The sequence below is a fragment of the Macrotis lagotis genome, chromosome 2 (assembly GCF_037893015.1).
Source record: "Macrotis lagotis isolate mMagLag1 chromosome 2, bilby.v1.9.chrom.fasta, whole genome shotgun sequence".
NCBI lineage: Eukaryota > Metazoa > Chordata > Mammalia > Peramelemorphia > Peramelidae > Macrotis > Macrotis lagotis.
The window spans coordinates 290516364-290539827 of record NC_133659.1 but is presented as its reverse complement, the minus strand read 5'-3'; the positions used below and the strand labels follow the sequence as shown (position 1 = coordinate 290539827).

The 23464-nt window shown below is 41.5% G+C and overlaps 1 protein-coding gene and 1 long non-coding RNA gene across 4 annotated transcripts in view; one reads left to right on the top strand and one right to left on the bottom strand.

Annotated features, from left to right (window-relative positions):
* LOC141515136 (uncharacterized) overlaps positions 1–23464 on the top strand; it is a 77552-nt gene that overhangs the window by 34817 nt on the left and 19271 nt on the right. The window contains exons 1-3 of one of the 3 annotated variants that reach the window (XM_074226455.1): positions 10340–11097; positions 11502–11616; positions 20343–20522. In XM_074226455.1, coding sequence (XP_074082556.1) covers positions 11545–11616; positions 20343–20522 — 252 coding nt within the window. In that variant the 5' untranslated portion in view covers positions 10340–11097; positions 11502–11544. Of the gene's footprint in view, positions 1–9735; positions 11617–13118; positions 13852–20342; positions 20523–23464 lie in introns of those variants that run through there. The other 2 variants (XM_074226454.1, XR_012476222.1) reach the window with 2 other exon arrangements.
* Positions 7458–13709, bottom strand: LOC141515141 (uncharacterized). The gene is made up of 3 exons (XR_012476225.1): positions 13214–13709; positions 10439–13022; positions 7458–9578 (listed from the first exon to the last, which is right to left on the bottom strand). It is a non-coding gene; the product is annotated as an uncharacterized LOC141515141 (long non-coding RNA).

The following is a 23464-nucleotide window of genomic DNA, read 5'->3' as shown; positions in this document are numbered from 1 at the left end:
ATAGATTTTCCTTCCATTTATTCAAATTATTGTCTCCTATTTTTCTCAACTTCTCTTTCAATAAGCCATTCATTCTTTCAATAAGTCCAGCTGCCTGTGGATAATAAGGAATGTGATATATCCATTCGATATTATTATATCCTCAGTAAATATCAATTTCTTTTCCTTTAAAATGAGTTCCATTATCACTTTGGATTTGCATAGTGGTGCCATAATATAGGGAAATAATATCAATAGTCTTACAAGTATTCTTTTGAATTGCTTGTCTATATGGGCAAGCAATTAATATTCCTGAATAGTTGTCTACACAAGTACAGACATATTGGAACCCTTGATTTAGAGGCAATGGGCCTATATAATCTATCAGTGTAATTTGGGCAGGCAAAGTTCCTCTAGCCAATTCTCCAGTTACAGTTCGAAGTACAGAGCACTGACTGAAGAGCTGGCAATTGGGGTCACTCCTAAGTTATCTGTTTAAAAATATCTAAGGGAATATTAATTCCTCTAGCCACTGCCCACCTGTAAGATGTAAGAGCGCCAAGATGACCTGCAGTAATGTGAATCCATTTTCCCAGCATCAAATCGTCCCTATCCTCTGGAGATGCTATTTGTAAGGATTTTCCTTCTAGTTTTGAAAGTTCATCAGTTCGAGCATTATACTCACGTTCCACCGAATCAGTCTTCATATGGACATCTACATGAAACACAGACACATTATTATTTTGACACCTTTCCCACATTTGTTGCCATAAGCTTTTGCCCCAAACCTCTTTGTCCCTTATTTTCCAGTCATGTTTTTTTTCCACATGGTCATCCATACAGCTAATTCATTAGCAACTGCCCATGAATCAGTAAACAGATGGCATTGTTTGCCTTGTTCATGCTGCAAAGCTTGAAAAGCTGCCATGAATTCTGCCCATTGGATACTCTGGCCTTCACCTGTTGTTTCTAGAACTATCCCACTTATGGGATTATAGGCCACAGCCTTCCAATGTCTCTTGGACCCCACATATTTAGCAGAGCCATCAGTAAACCAAGTGTGTTTTTTCTGCTCCTCAGTCAAAGAATCAAAATCTTGATTCCAAGAAACAGGTGATTGTTCACATTATCTAGGAGACTCCCCTATAGGAGCACTATTAGTGGGTAGTTCCAATGGTTTTTCATTTATTGCTGAAACACCTTGCCTTCCAGTTTTAACTCTATTTTGTAAATACCATTTCCATTTGATTATAGATGATTCTTGGGCACGTCCAATCTTATGGGAAGCAGGGGTTCCCAAAATCCAACTCATAATAGGTATAACAGGTCTTAAAATTCCCTCAAGATTTAATGTTAAATGCTCAGTTTCAACTAAAGCCCAGTATGCAGCTAATAATTGTTGTTCAGAGGGGTATAATTCTGGCCCGTGTCGGGTAATTTCCTGGACCAAAATCCTAACGGAACATTTTTTTTCCTTGTTGTTTCTGCTAGAGGCTCCAATCAGCATATCCATTCATGGCTGAAACTTGTAACTCTATGGGACCTTCTTTCACTGCCCATAAATCTAAGGCAGTTTGAATTGCTATCTTTATTTCTTCAAACACTTGAGTTTCTTTCTCTCCCCATTCAAATTCATATTTTTTCCTTGTAACTATATACAAAGGCTGCAAGATTTGTCCCAAATGAGGAATGTGATTCCTCCAAAAACCAAATAATTCTATAAATTTCTGAGCTTCCTTTTTTGTCTCAAGGAATGGAAAAGTCTCGTATTTTCTTTTGGGCTTTAGGCATTATCTCTCTATGCCCTTTGTTCCAGATTATACCTAAAAATTTTACACTTTGGGCAGGTCCCTGAATTTTAGTGGGATTTATTCTTCATCCCTTCTTTTTCATATGTTCAGTTAATTGTGTAAGGCACTGCTCTACTTGTGATCAAGTTTGTGCCTGAATCATGATATCATCTATATAATGAGTTATTTTAACTTATGGCCATTGCAACTCATCTAGGTGCTCAGCCACAATTCTATGACAGATTGTTGGGCTGTGTAAATACCCTTGTGGTAGTCTGGTAAAAGTATATTGCTTATTTTGCCATGTAAAGGCAAACAGGTCCCATTGTTTGGAATCAATAGGTATTGTAAAGCATTTACTAAGTCTATGACTGCATACCATGAACCAGGATAGGATTGCACGGCCTCTATTAAATTTATCGTATCAGGGACAGCCGCATATGAGGGAGGGGTGACTTTATTTAATTGTCCATAGTCTACTGTCATTCTCCAGGACCCATCAGATTTCTTTACTGGCCAAACTGGATTGTTCCATACAGTAGTAGTAGGAACAAACACTCCTGCTTGTACATATCTTTTATAGTTTTAGTTATTTCTTCTGTTCCTCCAGGAATCCTATACTGTTTCTGACTGACCATCTGAGTAGGTGTGGGGACAGTGACAGGAGGCATTAACAGCTTGCCTACTACCACTGATATTCTCAAAGTACTTATAGCAAACTGGTATTGGCAATCAGGTAAATGTAAAGTCATTCCCTTCAGTATGTCAATGCCATTAACATATTCAGCAATTGGAACAATTACTACTCTATACTCTTTCCTAGGAAAAGAACCAATCTTCATATGTAAGGACACTTGCTTGGCTCGGACTTGTTTACCTACTAGCCATCCTCAACATAGAAATGGTTATTTTTCTTTTGGCAAGGCAATAAGTGACTTGCCCAAGGTCACACAGCTAGACAATCAAGTATCTGAAGGCTGACCTGAACCCAGTTCTCGAGGGCCATTGCGCTAACCACTGCACCACCCACCTGTCCCCTAACATACAAATTACTTTTCAGAATTCTTTAAAACCATTAAAACAACTTCGGCAGCTTTAAATTTCCAACATGGGTTATTCATTTCATTACAACAGAACAGCAATAAGAGTAGCAGAGTAACACACAAATTACTAGATTTTTTTTAAATCAATCCTTCCAATATTACATTATTCATGAACTCACAGATCTATGCTAGAAAAGGTCATACTTTTTCAGATTTTCCTTATTGCCCTTCAAAGCAATCACCTTAATCCCAGGCTTTAAAATTACAGTATTTAAATAACATATTCACAATAGATAGCTAAATATTGCAAATATAATCTGCTTGTGGTTACAAAAGAAACACGTAACTGATAAAAACATCTTATTCATTAATAAGTTACCTTACAATAAGGCCCACCACTACAATTTGTTGAGAGCCCCATCAGCTGTCTTCAGGAAGAGAGAAGTCCACATTCTTGACTTCATTAAAATTAAACATGCATTGTTAATATACATTAAACATTAAGATTCTTATTTAAACATCTCATTTCCCTTAGAACAAGAGCAAAATGAATATCCCATGTTTTTTACACTTTTGTCTCTCTACCCAAATTCTCAGAATCCAATCTCATACATATGACACATTTAAAACCCCAATGTAATTACAACTCAACTAACATCCCAACAGTTAAGTTTGATAAGAACTTTAGAGTACCTTATACAGAAAATCCAGCACTCACATTGCAAAAGTTCTATCCAAAATAAAAATGCAATTGTTAGCATTATTCAACATTAAAACCAATTAGAATTTTTTTTCCCAAAAGAAATCAGTAAACATCCCTGATAACCTATTTATTTCTCTTCTTAGTTAACCTAGTACCACTTTTCTTAACCCAAAGGTGTTACAATAGAGTTTTAAAATCCCAAACTCCTTGCAAAACAGTTTAATCTCAAACTAATTTAACAATCTTGGTTCTTAAATTCCTCCCATTCTGTACAAATTGTCAGAATGTTACAACACTAGTATCCCTTTTTTAAAAATCCTCAGAGTGCTTTCCAAAGCTCTAGTTCAGAAACTTAAAACTATTTGAGTTATCACTCAGGCCACATGGTCAACAGATATTCATTAAATGTGATTTCCTCTCAATAAAGGAGTCTCTTAACCCCTGGATCTTAGATATTTTTCCAATCATATATCCCACCTGTGGAGGGATCTCTTTCCCTTTAAGGCTTCTCTCCTGTCTATCCCCTCTCCCTCCATGGGTGGGTGGGCTCTCAGGTGGACTTGGTCTAGGGTTCAAGTCTTAAGATGGTGGATGTGATTGAGACCACCACGTGTCCAACCCACCACCCCTTCCCCCAACTCAGGGAGAAAGCATGGACTCTTTTCCAGACACTGGTAAGGATAAAAAAACTTTCCTCCTAAAACTTCCTAATCTTCCCCTTAAAGGTTCTTTCTTCTCTTAAACTCTTCTAAACTCTCCCCAAACCACAGCTTTTCTGTAAGAAACTCCCTCCCCTCCCTTAACTCTGCACAGCTACCACCAGCTCAGTGAGGGAAGGGCTGATTTCTACATGGGGAAGGGGGGCGTCCTGAAGCACAAGTACTTTCTTCTCCTCTTAAAATGATTTGTAAGGCACTTTAAAGTCAAACCTGCTCAAACCTTCTGTCTTCATGCTCCAACCCATTTCCATACTTACTTCCTTTTCATTAGCTCCTCTTGACTTTAATTCAAACTATTATGAACTAGAATCACATAGCTTATCCAGCTATGGAAACCACAGATAGGATTCCATCCCCAGCTTTTAATAGTTAGCATTTCTTGATTATAACTGCTAAAAACCCTGGAAAAGGCAAACAGTCATCCAAAAATCCCTTAGCCTAATCAGAATATTCCCTGTTCCTCCTCCCCTTTCTTTAAATAGAGTAAAGCTGAATAACTTTTATAGAGGGACAATCCTTTCTGGGGGGGGCAGTTGATCTTCTATTCTTAAATCCTTACATGTCCCATAATTTTCTGTAATAACCAACATTACCAGGAACTAAACTGATAAACTCCTGAAGCTTTGTTACCATATCATTCTGGGAAAAGATTAACTATTTAGTTTCCCCTATACTGGCATGTCTTAGTAACCACGTTATATACTTTAGGATTAACCTGAATCTCTAACAACCTATTTTTTTAAAAATTAATATAGCATTTCTTTCTATTCACTATTTCTTTCCTGTTTCTTTTTATTTTAAAATCCCTTTTAACATTTATTTTACTAATTCTTCCTGAAGTAATTTTCTCTGTCAGTCCTTTTCTAAAAGAGAGTGGGGGAAAAACATTCTAGCAACACAGAATCATGGAGAACTGGGAAGAGAAGGGAACATAAACAGGGAAGGGAGGCCCTTGTCATAATGGCAGAATAACAGGGTGAGTAGTTTGTCCTCCATAATCCATTCCTTTTTAATCAAAATAAAAATCCCTCTTTAAGTGCTCAAGAGACAACCTAGGAGTGAGGAGGGATGGATCATATTACAATAGATGTTACAATAGATGTAACACAGGCAGAAAGCAGGCTCAAGGGAAGAGCCAGAGAGTTAAATAAATACTGCCTAAAAATCCAAAACAAAATGACATGTAGGGGAACCCAAGGAACTCTTTAGGGGAACTTGCCAACTCTTCCTTTCCCTGTTTAACAAGTCACACAAGTAAATAGACATTCTAAACGCATAAAGAAAGACAAGGCATAAACATAGACCACACAAAATGCAACCGAATTTTGCAAACTGAATTTAAAAACGCAGGCCAATGGCAAATTCCTGATGTCTCAGGAATGCAGAGAGGGCTCTCCCTTCCAAAGGCAGACCAAATTCATTACAATACTCAATCATTTTCTTCTTATTTTTCCTTTATATTTTAGTCTTATTTACCTGATTTGCCTTGGGAGAAGGTTTAGGACAGGTCCTTCCCATTTTAAATACTGACAGAGACCTCTCAGAATCAAGTGCCCTTAGATCCAAGCCTCTTACACCCAAATCGAAAGAGGTCACCTCCAACCCTCAGACACCCAAATGGACCCTCCAGGAATCTATTGCCCTCAGATTCCAAGGTCTCGGCTTACCTTTTTTTGTGGGTCTCTATGAATAGAGTTTTAAAGACTGTTCTTTGTCCTCACTGACGTCAGGTTCCTGCCACAGATTTGCTGTTCTCTTCCTACTGAGTCTCTCTGACTCGGGTCATTTACACAGAGGGGAAACCAAGGCTTCCCAGAAAATGACAGCCAGAATTTTGTGGTAGCAACGCTGTTTTGCCAAATTCTGAGAAGCCGAGGTCCCCAATGGGCATGCTATCCTGCATGAGCCCCCAAACTGTGTGGGACAAATACCACTTAAATAAATCTTGGAGATCTCTCAAGGTATGAAGAGAAGGCTTTATTTGTTTCTCGAGAAATGGGCCACAATCAGAGAGACTGAGGCAAAAGGGAAAGGTTCAAGAATCACATTCATCCTAACTTGATCCCCCCCACACACAACTGACCCACCCTTGTTAATGAGGAATGTGGTCTTGCAATCTAAACTCAAAAACTACCCTAGGGAAAGGTACATAGAATTCAAACAAAGCAAACTAATTTAGGGAAAGGAGCATAAGATTCAAAACCAGATTGTCTCTTTAGTCCCAGGAATTGAATGATTCTCCAGACATTAACAGATAAGATGAAGTCAGTTGAATCTTCAACAATATCCCAGAAGTTTGCTTTGTCAAGGGAGGAGGGGCACATAGCTAACCAGATTCAATCTAAAATATTTTACTGAAGAGATCTCAAAACTTGATCCCACACAGGACCTAGCTGATATTAGATAACATCATTTTGTAGTATATCCAAGCTGCATGACTCCATGACTTCCATTCAGCAGCATGTGAATAAAAGTAGAAGTAAATGGCAAGAGAAATCCAGATTTGTGGGCTTGCAAAGTGCTATTTGTGTAGCACAAAGGATCAAGAAAACCAAGGATAAAGGTGAGTATGGAGCTTGAAAAGGCAAGTCAGGGAAGGTAGGAGTGTAGACAATGCAAAGGTGTTGGCCTAGGGGAGATTGGAGGGGCTGAAGGAAGGAAAGACATGGTGAGAATGGAGAACAGGCTTGGGGTCATGGGTCAGAGAGAATGGGGCGATCATAAAAGATTAGGAGCAGAAAAGGGAAATTTAAGCTCATCAGTAAGAATCACTTCTGGGAGATGGTAGATATAAGGTTGTAACCATTTTTGTGTTTAACTGCGTTGATGTGGAGGAGGAAGTCATGGAAATTGAAGAAATGAAAGAATTATGAAGTTAATGCATTTAAAGGGTAACATTATTTACATGGATGCTGCCAACTTGAGAGCAGGAAATTAGAAAAAGATTGTGAGCCAGACATTGAACCTATTGAGGAAGGAAGAAAAATGTATTACAAGTTGATAGATGACAATCACCCAGGATGTGGATTGGGTAATACCTTTGGCAAGTGCACACCTCAAAGGAAGAGAGATTGCTTGGTAGTAACAGAAGAGTCTGGAAGAGGCAGTGGGAAGCAAGGAGTATTCATGCTCCCCCCATGGACCCCAATGAATCAGAAAGTATGAGGAAAAAAGAAAACCAGGCATAGAAACTGGGGTGAGAAAAATGTTCTCATCTAGAAGGAACCATGTCTCAGGGAGAACCAGAAGATGGAAGAAATAAGAGAGGAAGAGATTTAAGATGAAAGGAAGTTGGTAAATTATGAGCAGACCTCCAGAGGGCACAGTGAAGAGAACAGTCAGATCTGGATAGTAAACTCGTCTCAGAAAAAGAGATTTTTCAAAATTGCTTACCTTTTACTTTGTCTTCTGTGATCATTTCCTTTGGTTGTTTACACTGGTTGTTGTTGTTGGGTTAAAAAAAAATCTCCCCCTAGCCATAGGTAGGTGAAAGGTAGCTCCTTTCTTATCCTCTATTTTTTTTTAAATGATGTTACATTTTATATTTGGTTCATCATTCCTTTTGAACTTTATTTTGCTATATGTTATAAGATGTTGGTCTAAGTTCTGTCAGATGCTTTTCCAGTTTTCCCAGCAATTTTTATCAAATAGGAAATAATTACTTCTGGAGATGTATCATTGCATTCTTGACCTTTAATTCTTCAAGATGAATTGTATTATATTGTCTAATTCTAAAAAGTACACTTGTGATGAGTATGGCTCTAAATCTGGAAAACAGCATCTTTTTTAACCTTGGAGCAGCTCAACCACAAGAAATTGACAGCACTCCTTTTTTTGTCTTCCTTTATTTACGAAGTGTGTCTTGGATTTGTCCTGCTTCCTACTCCAGTCCTAAAGCCCATTGTAATGAGACTCTCTCCTCATTGGTGGAAATCAACATATTGCATCTATATGAGAGGTAGGGCAGAGTTTAAGAGAATAGGAGAAAAGAGAATTACAGTCTTGTTCCATTCTACTGACATTCCCCTACATGTCACATAATGAAATCCATATTGTTGTGAATTGCAGAAAAACAAAAGTTTAACAAATGAAATGAAAGAGTTGGATTCCATGACCTTCAAGGTCCCTTCCAGCCCTCACATCTAAGGTCTTGAACAGGAGATGTGACATAGCTTACGGGCTTCTGGTTTGGGGAACAGGAAGAGCTGGGTTTGAATCTTACCTCAGAGGCTTCCTGCCTCTATGAACTTTACTTTTCTCACCTGTCAAATAAGGGTATTGGAATTATGGATTTCTAAGGTCCTTTCTAGCTTTAAATTTAAATTATAGGCGATGGTGTTATTGATAGAATTGTAGAAGGAGAGAGCCCCAGTGTCCCCACTGCCACCAGTGAATGGGGGCCAAGTTTAGGCTGGACTGAGATGGAAGGAATAAGTCATGCAGAAGCCAGGAATGATCTCTTATAGAGAACTCACCTTTGCCTGCCCAAGGATGCCTGTCCCACCAGCCCAAAACCTTGCTGGAGAGTCATTGCTCAAGCTTTTGTATTAAGAGCCACCATGCTTCTTGGGAGGTTGATCATTCAGACCTTGGGGTGATATCTCCCCACAACCTGAAAGCCAGCTATGACAAGCAGAAGAGAACGTGGATGTTTCTCTAGGCTTGTGAGGGTAGCTAAGATAACCATAGACAACCTTCATTCATTGCTCCACTGGCCATCCTAAAGTGCCCATCTTGTATAGAAGACCCCAGTTCTTACCAGGGCTCAGACATGCAAAGATTAGCTAGGATGCAAATCTAGGACAGAACATCTTCCAAAGTTCAAACTGAACCTAGCTGTGTGACCCCTTGACAATTCACTTCACCTGCTTTGTCTCAGTGTCCTCATCAGCAAAATGATCCGGAGAAGAAAATGGCAAACTGCTGCTGTATTCCTGCACAGAAAACCCCAAATGGAGTCGTGGTGGGTTGAAAATGACTGAACAACAACAGTATAACTGGCAAAGGGACTTGGTAATTAGACTGGAGTCAGAAAGACTTGGGTTCAAATCTCACCTTGGATGCTTACTTATTGCATGACTCTGGGCAAGTCATTTATCAATTTCTTCATGTAGAAAATGAGCAAATTTGACTCAATGGTGTCCAAGATCCCTTTCAGCTCCAAAAACAGCTATTCCTAGAATAAGTGCTTTAGACTTACTATAGGGAACTCAATATCCGTTGGTGTAAATATTTGTATTTATTCTTTTTCCAGTGATTCCATGTAAACTTACCTCACTCATTAAACTGTGAGTGGGGATTGTTTCATTCTTAGTGTATGGCTTTCCAACCCCTAACAGAGCTCCTGGAACATAGTAAATGTTTAATAAATGTTTGGTGATCAAGTGATTGAGAAATGGAGGGAATTACTGTCCAAAGGTCCTAATCGTTAAGACATAATTACATTTATTTGCATGTTAATAAATATTATGATACAATATAAAAAGCATTACATATTTATAAAGTCTCCTCCATACCTCCATGTGGAGGCATCAGCTGAGGACTTCTGTAGAGCTAATCCATAGTGCCTACCTCCCATTAGGGTTCCTAGGAACTTCTTCAGAATTCCGGGGAGACCCCAGGAGCTATTGCTTCCAACCTATATCTAAGGAAGAATGCCTACACTATACTGAATGAGCATAGAATCTGATCTCTGATTGAAACACCCCACCCCTGCCCAGAGATGGGGAGGTCACTACCCACTTTGGCCTCTGTCTGAAAGATTCCAGGGTGGTAGAAGTCATCACCAGCAAAGGCAACCTCTCTAGTCTTTCAAAAAGCTTGGATTGTTAGGGAGGACTTTACTGGCATCTGGTCTAAATCTATCTGCTCCCTTGCAGCTGCTCCCCATTGTTCTTCTGGGGTCAAACATATACATCAAATTACTCCTTAAATATTTGAACCCTGCTGTTTGATTACCATTGTGTTGTCTCTTCTCCAGGCCTATCATGCCCAGAATCACAGACTGATCAAGAATCGATCCGTCCCTATTTCTAAGCCAAAGAATCAGTCAGTCAATAAAGATTTCTCACATGGGAGACACTGGGCTAATGATAATAGCTTCCTCTCTGTTCGAAGCTGCCTAGTTCTGTCAAAACCCTTCCATTGAATGATATGGTTCCCAAACAGCATCCTGGAGTCACACTCAGGACCTCTGACACTTACCTGAGTGACCCTGAGTCTCCTTTTCTTCATCTGTACAATGAGAGGTTTAGCCTCGATGACTCCAGTACCTCTTCATCACTAGAGCTAAACTCTTACAATTGACCAATCATCAAGCTGATCACCCTCCTCTGATACTCTTTCAGCTTCTTCCCATCCAGATGTGATCAGACCAGAGAAAGGACAAAGGTGTTAGTGAAACTTCTTTATTCATATCCACCCTGTCAGGTCAACTCAGATAACTAAGAGAGAAGGAAACTGAGGCATTGAGAACAGGGGGAAAAGGGACAAAACAGTTTGCCCCGGGGCACGCAGACTGGAAAATGTAAGAACTGAAAGGCCAGAGTTCTTTCCACGACTCTGTGATGCCACTCTGTAACCAAGGCAAAGATAGCTTCCTGGACTGGCCTGGAGGGCTTCACCCCTGCCCAGTCTGGATGGAGGGGAGACCTCATCTGTGACATATGGGTTCTAGACAAATGAGCTCACAGAGCTCACAAAGGACTTAGAACAGCTGGCAATCTACATGCCTGGGTCACAAAGCTATAGGCATGGCATCACAGCCTTTTAGACCAGTAGCTCACAGGTCAGTGAAGAGACTCTAGAGACCATTGGTTATTCCTTCTTGTCTTTCATCCCAGGTGTGGTCCTGGCTGTTCACTGTGAGTATTTGACCCCGCAAAACCCTGACTCATATAAATAACTTCCCTCCCAACATGCTACCTGAGGAAGGGCTCATTAGTGGTCCCTCCATAATATCCTGTATAACATGGCCAAGCCTTCCTATAAGAGAAGCAAGGTGGCAAAGTGCTGAGAGAATAGATCTTCAGAGATGTAGAATCTGAGTTCAAATCCATCCCCTATCTCAAGGCAACTAGATGGCACAGTGGATAAGGGGTGGGTCTAGAGTCAGGTATTCCTGAGTTCAAATCTAGTTTTCAGACATTTCATGACTCACTTTACATCCTTGGAACTCCATCCGCTTGCCTGTCAAATAAGAGTATTGGACTCAATGAGCTCTGAGATCCCCCTATATCAAGTTCCTTATGAAACTAAACTATTCTAGGTACGAGAGCCAGAAACATCTGGAAAAGACAAAGGAAGACACCATGGAATCATCCGACAGAATTGTTCCTGATTTGAAAACTCTGAAAACTCTTATAAATGAGAAACGGGAAGAGGTAACATGGAAAATCTAATATAATTCAATCTAATAAGCTAAATATAAAGACTTGCTCTTCTGGTCAAAAACATCAGCTGTGCAATTAAAGATAGAAGAGCTGTGATGTGGGAAACATTCAGATCTTAAAGCAGTCCCTGAGGGTGGGTACTTTGGAGTCCTTCCATCCTAGCTGGGGATGTGAATTGGGTGTGGCGTTCAGGAGCTTGAGTTCAGATCTCATTTTTACCACTTACTACCTGAGTGAGCTTGGAGAACATCATTTCCCTTTTCTTGGTCTCAATTTCCCCATCTATAAAAAGAGTTTAGACCAGTTGGCTTCTGAGGTACTTTTCAGCCCTGAATCTAGAATGCAAATGGGTAAAAGAGTTATGCAAAATTTCATCCCACCATGGTTTGATGGCCAGAGCTGCCATAGAGTAAGGGAAGGGAATTCTGGGTAAAAGAGGCAGAAATAAGAAATGAAATTCCCATGGAACCCACGGGTTTGAAGAGCATATCCCAGCACAAGTCTGGGATGCAAGGGTCACTTTCATTCTGTCCTTGTCTTATGCATGTACAGATTTTTCAGAATCCAAAGCTCCGATTTTCTATGACTTGTCCAGGTCACCCTGGGAATAAGTGTCAGAAGAGGGATTTCTGCCACGGTCTCTTTCCTGACTCCCGGTCTGGCATCTTTACCACTGATAATGCGACATTTCTATAGTGATTAAAGGTTTGTTGAGTACAGAAGGCTCATTCAGTGTTCTGCAGGGTAGGTTTGGATTTTTCATTTCAGTTCTTTATTTTAGTTGTCCAGACCTGTGATTTCATCAGTGAAGAGAGGGAAGAGTCCTGGAATCAAATCACCTAGGTTCATATCTCACCTCTGACATTTTGTACCTGTATGACCCTGCACAAATCCCGTGCCTTTTCTGGGTCTTGGTTTCCTTGCCTATAAAGTCAGAAATTTGAACTGGTCTGCCTCCAGGCCTAAAACCTTGATCCTAAGTTGCTTAATATCTATGCACCTCAGTTTCCTCATCTCTACAATGAGGGGAGTAAAATATATGGTCAGCATTAGGTCCTTTCCATCTAAATCTGGGCTCCTATGAGCTCCCTCTACTCTTGTGCAAGGGAAGAGAGAGGTCAGGAAATCTGCCTCGAGATTTAGAGGCCTGATTTTACCCAAGACCATCCTGATTCCCAGGACAGCTCTTTGGGGTATTATCATCCTTTTTTACAGATGACAACATAGAGACTTAGGGAGCTCTACCCCTGGAACCTACCTTTTGATTTTGCCATTATGTTTCCACCTCCTACCATCCCCAGCTTTTCAATTCCCTCTTTGTTCGTCTCTCATCATTAGAATGGAAACTTCTCAAAGGTGTGGTGGTGGTGGGGGGGTGTCTCTTTTTCCTTGCATTTCTACACACACACACACACACAGAAACAGACACAAACCCAATTTTAGCAAAGTCGTTGCCAATTAGATAAAGTTAATGTGTTATTTCTTCTAAACAGAGTAAAAGTCAGAGCTGATAGGGTCTTTCAAGAACATTGAGTGAAATCCCATCATACAAATGGAAAAACAGGATTTAAACCAAGAATGGACTCACCTAGTCATAAAGGAGCTACAGCTGGTGGCTGAGTTGAAGCTGTAACCCCAGTCTTCTGAACCTCAAGCCATGGCTGCCACAGACATCCTATGCTCCAAGCTGTGCTGTCCCTTTGCATAAAACTGACTTCCCTCTTCAGACTGTCAAATCACCTTTGCTGGAAAGTATCTTCCCCTCCTCCTGCCATGATGTCAGAAATTAACCCATTCAAGGTTTAGTCCTTCAGATAAAATTATTATCCACCTTCTGTCTACGCTCATTAGTACTGCTAATAGCAGAGCTTATGGAAAGGGTATTTTTATTACTAATGGTCCACATTTCAACATGAGTGTTCTTAGGATCAAATGATGAGAGCTAAAAGATATCAGAGGTCATCTTGACCAAGGTCTTCATTTGAGAGAGGAGGAAAATTAAGCCTAGAAAGGGGAAACTTCTTTATCAAGGTCAAATTTATACATCACTTGCTTGGAAACAACCTGAGAAATCTACAAACAAAATGGATACAGAAAAATGTGATAGAATCCCTGCCCTCAGGGAGCTTGCATTTTTTTGAGGTTTTTGCAAGGCAAATGGGGCTAAATGGCTTGCCCAAGGCCACACAGCTAGGTAATTATTAAGTGTCTCAGGCAACATTTGAACTCAGGTACTCCCGACTCCAGGGCCGAGCTCCATCCTCTGTGCCACCTAGTCACCCTGGTAGCTTGCATTTTAAATGGGAGATAACAGAAAGAGATACAGAATTTAATGAAATAAATACAAGAACTCCTGGTCAGGAGAGGTACCTGAGCAGAAACAGACTGTCCACCTACTTCTTCAAAAACTTAAAATTGGCACCAAATAAAATAATGATCAAGAAATCCAATGAGCAAATAAAGAAAGTGACTTTTCAGGGTGGCTTGCTGGCACAGTGGATAAAGCAACAGCCCTGGAGTTGGGAGTACCTGGGTTCAAATCCTGGAATCAGATGACCTAGGTTCATATCTGACCTTTGACATTTAGTAACTATGACCTTGAGCAAATCTCTTTGCTTTTCTGGGTCTTTGTTTCCGTGGTTATAAATTGAGGTATTTGAACTGGACCACCTCCAGTTCTCAAGCCTCCTTCCTAAATTGCTTAACATCTCTGCACCTCCATTTCCTCTTCTTTACAATGAGGGGATTAAATTAGATGACCAACCTTAGGTCCTTTCCCATCTAAAACTAGGACCCTACAACCTCACTCTGCTATTGTACAAGCAGGGTAGGAGGTGGGGGGGGGCGGTCAGGAAACCTGCCTTGAATCTCAAAGTTAGTACTTTTTAGAGGTCTGACTTTACCAAAGGCAGTCATGATTTCAGGGTCACCTCTTTGTCCAGGTGCCTTTGAGGTGTTATTATTGCATTTTACAGATGAAAACTTTGAGGCTTGAGGAGCTCTGCCCCTACAGACCTTTGAGTCTGTGAGTTTTTTTCTGGAACCTACGTTTTGATGAAGGACACAGAATTTGCCACCATTGTTCAGCCTTCTTCAGCCTCCTCCTGCCACCTCCAGCTTTTCACTGGTCTTTCATCATTAGAATGGAAACTCCTCAGCGGCAGGGAAGGTCTCTCTTTTTTCTTGCATTTCTACTCTTCCAATTTTAGCAAAGTTGTTGGCAATTACATAAAGTTAATGTGTTATTTCTTCTAAACAGACTAAAATTCAGAACTGATAGGGTCTTTCAAGAACATTGAGCGAAATTCCTTCATACAAGTGGAGAAACAGGATTTAAAACAAGAATTAAGTCCCCTAATTATAAAGGAGCTACAGCTGGTGGCTGAGCTGAAGCTGTAACCCCAGTCTTTTGAACCTCAACCAAGGGTTGCTACAGACACACAATATTTCAAACGGAGCTGTACCCTTGCCTAAAATCAACATCCCTCTACAGACCACCATGATACTTTTGCTGGAAGGTGTCCCAGCCTGCCATGATGCCAGAAATTCACCCCATTCAGATAATGGTTGTTATCTACCTTATGTTTACTTTTATGAGTACTGGTAATAGCAGAACTTCTGGGAAGGACATTACTTTTGATATTGGCCCCATTTCAGTATTGGTTGTCTTGATCGCTAAAATATCTCAGAAGTCATCTTGACCAAGGCCTTAATTTGAGAGAGTAGGAAATGTAAACCTAGAGAGAGGAAACTATTTGGTCAAAAGTCAAGTTTAGACATTACTTGCTGCAGAAAAACCTGAGCATCTATAAGCAAAATATGCTGAAGATGCAAATAAAAGTGATACAGTCCTTGCCCTCATGGAGCTTACATTTTATAGGGGAGATAATAGAACAGGATGCAAAATAATAAAAAACAAATACAAGGATGCCTGATCAGTAGGGGCACCTGAGTCGAAGCAGAGCATCCACACACATACTTCCTCAAAAACTTAGAATTGGAACCATATTAAATAATGATCAAGAAATTCAATGAGCAACTAAAGAGAGTGAATTTTTCACTTCAAACTGAAGAAAAAAATCAGTCAGAAACCTAAGGAAGGAGAAAATGTGGCCACCAGCAAAGCCAGCACTAGCATAGGCAGGAAAGTATCAAGGAACTACAGATGGGATCATGAAAGGCCTGGCAACTTTCCCCTCTCTGACAAGAGAACTAAGTGAGTTTCTCCTTGAAGAAACCTATAGAGATGTCACAAGCATTGGAAGGCCTGGAGAACATAAATGTCCAGAAAGGTGTGTCAATGCTCACATCTCTTGGCCCAGGTGCCAAAGGGCCCCCAGAAGCTCTGATGGGTGCAGTGTTCTGTCCACCTTTATGGAGGGGTCCTGAGGTCAGGTGATGGAAGTCACCCCAAGAACCTCTGTGGCCAAGGCTGAGAAAAAACAAGGTTGACCCCCTAACCTTGGATTAACCAAAACACCAATCTGTATTAAAAAAAACTATTGTAGTTCTCAAGATCATTTTTTCCACCAGATTGTTCTGAATTATGCAAGCTTCAGAAAACCTTCAAGCTTTAAGAAGAAACCAATTCTGACATTCATACCACCTCAGGATTCCTTGCCCCTGGAGCCCCTTGCTTCTTTTGGATGAGGAAGGTAGATGGCTGATATCAGAGAGCTCCTTCTACATCCTCAATTTAGGATGGTGCCCAGGGTAGACCCCTTATTATTTCCCACTTCAGTTGCAGGACATCATGTTCTGGGCCTGTCTTTTGACTTTTTTGTATCCTCAACCCTTAACAAAGTGCCTGGCACACTTGAAAAATGTTTATTGACTTGAGAAAAAAGAGCTCTGTAAGAACTGCAAGTAGTGACTCAAAGGAAAAAAATGAATTTGCCACAAGGGCTGCATAAATAACCAGAAGTATTGTAGAGATTTTAAAAAAATGAAGGAAAGAATTAGGAGAATAAATCACTGTGTAGAAAATGATAAACCTTTCCCAAGTAATGAAATCTCTGAAATCTGGATGAGTAAACTAAATTCAGTATGTTCCAGAAATAGCTAGAAATATTAGAGCCAAATAAAAGAATAGAAAGATAATTAAAAAAAGAAGATGCCACATATCTGATATCAGAAACAACTGACTTGGAAAACTTGTCAAGGAGAGATCATTTATGAATCACTAGACCCTTTGAAAGACTATAATTCAAAAAAAGAATTATAACTAAAATACAATCCTAAGGGAGAACTGCTGAACTTGGTTAGAAATGAAGAGTTAGAGGAAAATAGGAAAAAAATTCACCAATAATGTTCTGAAAAGGTAAAGAAAATTAAAATTTTCAGGATTGTCTGAGTTAAAATCCATGGTACCCAGGTCAAAGAAAAAAATCCTGCTAGTCCTCAAAAATAGTTCAATTACTGAGGAACCACAGTCAGGATTGCAACAACTTCTACTATAACAAGAATAGATATTGGGAATACAAAATTTCAAAAGGCAAAAAATACAGGTCTCTAATGTGCCCTCAAAAATTGAGTAGTATCCTAAATGGAGTGGGGGGAAGGGAATGGATTTTAATGGAATAGAGCCTTCTGAACATTCCTGACAAAGAAACCAGAATTTAAAGAGGAATTTTGCAATACAAATATAAGAGTTCAGAGAAACTCAGAAAGAGAAATGTATTTGAGTAACTAGAAGATGCTGTTTACTGATATTCTAGTAGGGGGGGACAGAAACAAGTGTTCCTTCATCACCTTATTACCTTCAGAAGATATTGTGGAAGGTAAATAAGAAAGACATACACATGAAGTTGATTGGTTCTCTTCTAATGATTTCAAGGAGGGATATGAGTGTAAAAGTGATACACTAATTAGGAAAGGAGGAAGAAATGTGGCAAAATTTGATAATTGGTCATAATTGAAGTGTTTGGAAAAAAAGAATATACAAACATGAGGGAAAGAGTGGAATAGTAAATAGGCATCATAGAAGCCTCAATCCAAGATGAAGTGGGTAAAGGAGAGTTGAAAACACACATTATACATCAAATTTGAAAATAAATAACAGTGAGGGCTGGGTAAGAGGAAGGGGAATTCTAGAGTCATAAACACCCTCTCCCCAATAAAATTTCTCTAACCCAAAGGGGGAATTACAACACAGAAGGGACAACAATAGAATAGGAGTAGATTCCCTACAATGATCATTTAAACAATTAGAGACTGACTGGTCCAATTAGAGTATACAAATGCAATGGAATATTATTGAAATATAAGAAATTATGAAAGATGATTTCAGAAAATCCTAAATCACATGGATTGAGACAGAATAAACTAAGTCAAATGAGAAAAATATTTTTAAAAGATGAGAATATAAAAAGTAATATTACTTAGTTTCTACTGAATTGATCCTATAATGTAATTGATGTTATTCTGTGTTGAGTTTTACCTATGCGTCTGTGTCTGCCTAAAGTCATCTTTCTGTGTCTTTGAATTGGGATCAGTAATTTAACTTTCCCTCTGAGATAAAGTTCCATTAAAAATAGTATTTCTCATACTGGTAACCCCTTAAAACTAACAGCATATCTGTTTGCTAACTTTAAGCCCCATAACTTAACTTGATACTGTCTCCAAAAGATACTAGGGGATGAAATAGGAGAAATTTTTTATGTCTTTCTGGGAGAGAACAAATCTGGTAGTTTTGACCTTCTAGAAAGAATTGCAAGATTCAAATGGATACCATAAAATAATTAATATCCTTAGTTGTCAGGGAAGGACAAGATTAACCTACCCCAAATACCATTCTACCTTTTTTTAGGATAACCAATCATAGTGTTCCATGCCTTTCCAAGATGTCTTTTTTGTTGTATGTCATTAAAGAGAGACCTCTCCTCCTTGGGATTTCTGGTTTTCCTGAGGTCACCACCTAACCCATTTTGATCACAATTACACACATCACTCTAATTTTTGCTTACATTCCCGTGCCTCAGTTTACCTTTATTGATTTTATTTGCCAAAAAGGACAACTTGTAAAGACATACAAGTTTTAAGAATGCTGATACAATGAGCAACTATGACTGCAAAGTACCATAATTAAGGAAGCTTTTTGTCTCCTGAAGGTGAGGTACAGGATTGTAGAGGACTCCATACAATGAAAAACAAACATTGTACATGACCAATGTGGAAACTCATTTTGCTGATTATACTTATTTCTTGCAAGGGTTTTTTTCCTTCTTTCTTTTTCCTTGGTTACTGGTAAAATGGGAACAGTGATGTGGGGGGAAGGATATTCACTTTTTTGTAAATGCACAGAAGAGAACAGAAAAATGTTCAGAAGGAAGCACAGGCAAGCAGAACAGGTAGAGGTGAGAAGACAATTCATGAGGAATAGGATGAAGAAGTCAGTATTTACGCATAATCTAGAATGAGATTAAGTATTTTAAGAGTTAGAGATGAGAAGGGAGTACATGAGGCGCTAAATGAAGAAGTCAGCATTTAAGCAGAATTTGGAAGGAAATTTAGTATTTTAAGAAGTAGAGATGAGAAGAAAGAGCATGAGGGTTACAGAAGGTAGCCCAGAACTCTGTAAGGGAGAGTTGGTAGAGAATCGAGAGAGATCACTGGTCTAGAGTCAGTGTTTCTGGTTTCACCTTTTTTACCCTAATTTGTTTGTGACCTTACACAAATCACTCCATGGATGGAGAACTCAAAATATCGTACCTCTGACAGTCACAGATCATGGAGCTTTTCCTCAGATGGTCAAGGCACAGAAATTAAAGTGTGAAAAATGGATATTTGGACCACAGAGCATGTAGAAAGGTAGGTTGAGGACAGGTGATAAGCAAAGTGCTTCAAATAGCCAAGAGGAGTTGGTCCTAGATCTTAGAGGTAAAAGAGAGCTGCTGTAGTTTTCTGAACAGGAGTAGAAGATAGAAAGCTCAACTCTCCCAGTCTCATAATATAGGAAATGGGATCAGAGAGGGAAGGCACACAAATCGGGATGACTACTACCTCAGTTTTATGTAGAGAGTTGCCAAAATGTCTGGATTTTACTGAGAGGACCTCAGTTCAAATCCTTTCTCTGATGATCACTTACCTGTGTTATGCTGGATAATCTCACCACCAACAGAGTATAGTAGTCAGACTTGCTTTTCATTATATCCATTATTCATCCACTTCTTTCAGTGTGTGTCATGACTGTTTGCCCCTTCATTTGGAGGCAAGAGGATTGTATCATCAGAGCTGGACTAAAAGTGAATCCTGGCTCTGTCTCTACTGCCTGTGTCCTTGGTCTTGGTACCTTTTCTTTGGGGCCTCAATTGGTTGGCTAGATGATGATCAAGGCCCCTTCCAGTTCTAAATGTATGATTTGTATCAAGTTATATCTATGAGCATTTATTTAAGCACTTTCTGTTGCCCTACATTGAGTTCAGGCCTGAGATTACAAATACAAGAAGAAAGATGGATTGTAACAGCAAGGTATATGCGCAGGATAAAGCAAGGTCAGAATCAAGAGTGTAGCCTAGAGAGGAATGTAGACATGTCCAACCTTGCCATTCTGCTTCAAATGAAGGTTCAGGGAGTAGCCAGCCAATCATAGAGATCACAAGAGCAGAAGGTACTTCCAGTTTGGGAAGTCATTCAGAGGAATATTTATATGTCTCTGGGATTGGATGTGGGGGGCGTGTTGGCCCAGATTCTCATTTCATCTCTCTTCCCTCCCCCAGGCTTCCCATGTGAAAGAAGATGACATTTTGCATCAAGAGATTATCTTAAATGACTCTCCACAGATTGTGTATCAGGAGAGCTGCTATCCCCACAATATGCCACCCATCTGCCATTACTCTTTGGACACCTCCTACTTTGTCTCCTTCTCCTGGGTGCAGACAGGCAAGAAGGATGTGCATGTAAGGCTGCCCACTAGAATAACCCTGAGTAAGGGTAGGAAAATGGGGCTTTTCCTCAGATTGGAAATTTTAGAGGATCTTAATAGTATTATTCCCTGAATGATGACTTCCTCCCCTGCTTGACATAACCCAAGTTGGCCTCATTCTGGGAACTCTTCCCCCTTCCACTGTTTAGAAACCTTATATTTCATGGTATCCTTTACCCTCACTGGGGTAATATCCAAGATGAACCCCCTCCAAATACACACACACACACACACACACACACACACACACACACACACACACAAACACACACAGATAGCCATCCCCATGACTGCTACTTGCCGCAGGTAGCAATATTTCTAGTTCTATGTGTTGGGGGCGGGGGGAAGAGGCTTGGCGGTCGCTTAGCGGGGGAAACATAATCACCTTATAAGGGAATGTTACAGAACTCGGCCCCTCATTGAGTAAGAGTTCATGGGAGGGAGGACAGAGGGGATAAAAGTGTCTGCTGAGAGGTTGGGCGGGAGCGGGGATGTGATCACAGAAGAATAAAGACTCATTATCCACCTCAGGCGCTCTGTCTGGTTCTTCCCCCATCAAAGAGTGGGGGCCGGAGGTACCCCGAAGACTCATCATGCGTTGGACTGGTGAGTAAGAGGACGGACTAGCATAAAGAAGCCGGCGTTGTAAATAAAAACCCGGCAAGTGGCACCCGGAACAGGGACCTGATTTTGCTAGGGAACGTCTGAATCCGCTGGTCGGATTCTCCAGACAGCCTCGGTCGTTTCCGACCGGGAGGAAGGAGAGGGCGTTTACTCTCAGATATTGCCTGAAGGACATATCCCTATTGTGTTGACTATGCTTCCTTTCTCTTCCCTTTCTCCTTCTGCTCTAATCACGCTCCTTGCCGTGCTGGCCTGTCTGATTGTGCCCTGCTGCCTCCTTCTCTTTTGCCGAACGGGAACTTTCCAGTTCTGCCACCTGTTAGGATTGCAGCCTCGGCTAGTAGACAGCATGGGGGGCCGGAATAGTATTCCCGCCTTTCAGCCAGAGGAGAAAGGGGTCGTTGCAGCGCAGCTTTATAAACTCTGCGCTAAGCATGGCTGTAAATTACCTATCAAGACGTGCCGTGCTTTTGTTGAGAATATCTGGAACATCTGCCCTTGGGTGCAACATAGTGGGATCCAACCAGATAAATGGAAGGTGGTAGGGCAGCAGATGGCCTCCTATGATGACACCTGCCCGGGAAAACTGACCCCTGAGGATTTTACAGTGTATAAGATAGTGGATGCAGCCCTGCATCCCCAGAAGGTGACTTTGGCACGACCAATCAGCACTCAGGTGGGTAGCTCGTTGGCGGGATCGGATTCAGAGAGCTCAGAGGAAGAGGGAAGGCCACCCCCTCCCCTGTATCCATGGGAGGAACTTAGAAGAAACAATGGGGGAACAAGGGGCCCCCAGGGAGAAGAAAATGCCGCATGCCCCTCCTTACCGAGACAGAATGAAAAGGGGGAGGGCGATGAATGTGGCGCACTTAGAGATTCAGGGCCGGAAGTTTCCGAGCGCGGGAAGGGAGGGGTGCAAACAGTCCTCAGGGGTGGCAGGAAGAGGAGCGTGAGTAGGTGGGACCGGGAGGCTGCTGACGAGGAGGGAGAAGTCCGCGCTGATTGGACAGCTGCCGCGCCCCAGACTTGGCGGCCCAGCCAGGAAACAGAGGCAAAAATTCCCCCGTGTTCCTTGTCCGCCCTTCAGAGATCCCCTCAAGGGCTCCGCCCATCCGGCCTACTTGCCACCAGTGCCTCCATAGCAATAGAGAAAGGGGAGGAGGTGGACTGGGATGACTGGGGCCTCTACCCGGTATTTACGGACCCCCTTACCGGAGCCCGAGACTACCGCCCTGTCCCTTTTAAGATGCTTAAGGAACTTAAGGAGGCCGTGACTAAATATGGCCCAAGCTCCCCTTATGTAAAAAGACTGATGCAAAACCTCTTTGCTACGCACCCTTGGACCCCTGCTGACTTTGACGAAATTGCAGCCGCATGCCTGGATGCCTCCTCATATTTAGCTTTTAAGGCTCAGGCCCGCAGAGAGGCCTCTAAGCTGGCAAAATCCCGGGGTTATACTCCCCTGGATTTAGCCATTGACCTCCTGTGTGGAACTGGAGCCTATACTGACCCTGCTGTTCAGGCCCGGTATGGCCAGTTTGAGCTAGAGACTGTTAAAGAAACACATGTTGCAGCTTGGGATAAGATTGGAGCCATGAAAGGGGGGAGAGCCACACAGAAGTTGGTTGGGCTGAAGCAGAGAGCAGATCAGACACCCCTCTCATTTGTGAACGAGGTTAAAGAGACAGTGACTCGTATAATGGGAGACACCCCGGGATCTGATCTACTTATGAGACAATTGATTAAAGAGGGACTTCGCCCCAAAGGGATCGCAGCCATTAGCAGCCTTCCCCCCCGACGCTTCATTAGAAGAAATTGTTGACAAATTGCTGGACATGCCCAGCGAGGATTCAATTCAAGCCTTAGTGACTGCCATGGAGAACCGGGAGGATAGCCTCCTGACCGCCCTTCGCGGTATGCAGGTGAGACCCACCTGTTTTGGGTGCGGAAAGCCAGGGCACCTCAAAGCACAGTGCAGGCAGCGGCCCCCCTCCACTTCAGTTCCGACCTGTTATTCCTGTGGAAAGCCAGGTCACATAGCCAGGTTCTGCCGATCCAAAGGGAAGTCGGGAAAAGGGAAAGGGAGGGGCCCGGCCGCGGGCCCCCCCCCCCCCCCCCCCCCCCCCCCGTGCTCGAAGACAGCGGCCCCATCACTGTGACTATCCCCGTGAGGGTTGACTATAGAGAAGGGACACAGCAGAGAGAGATCGGGCCTTGGGAAACCTCGATGATTCCCATCGAGCTAAATATTTTCCCAGCGCTCATCACAGGGGCTGAGAGATGTGTGGACTT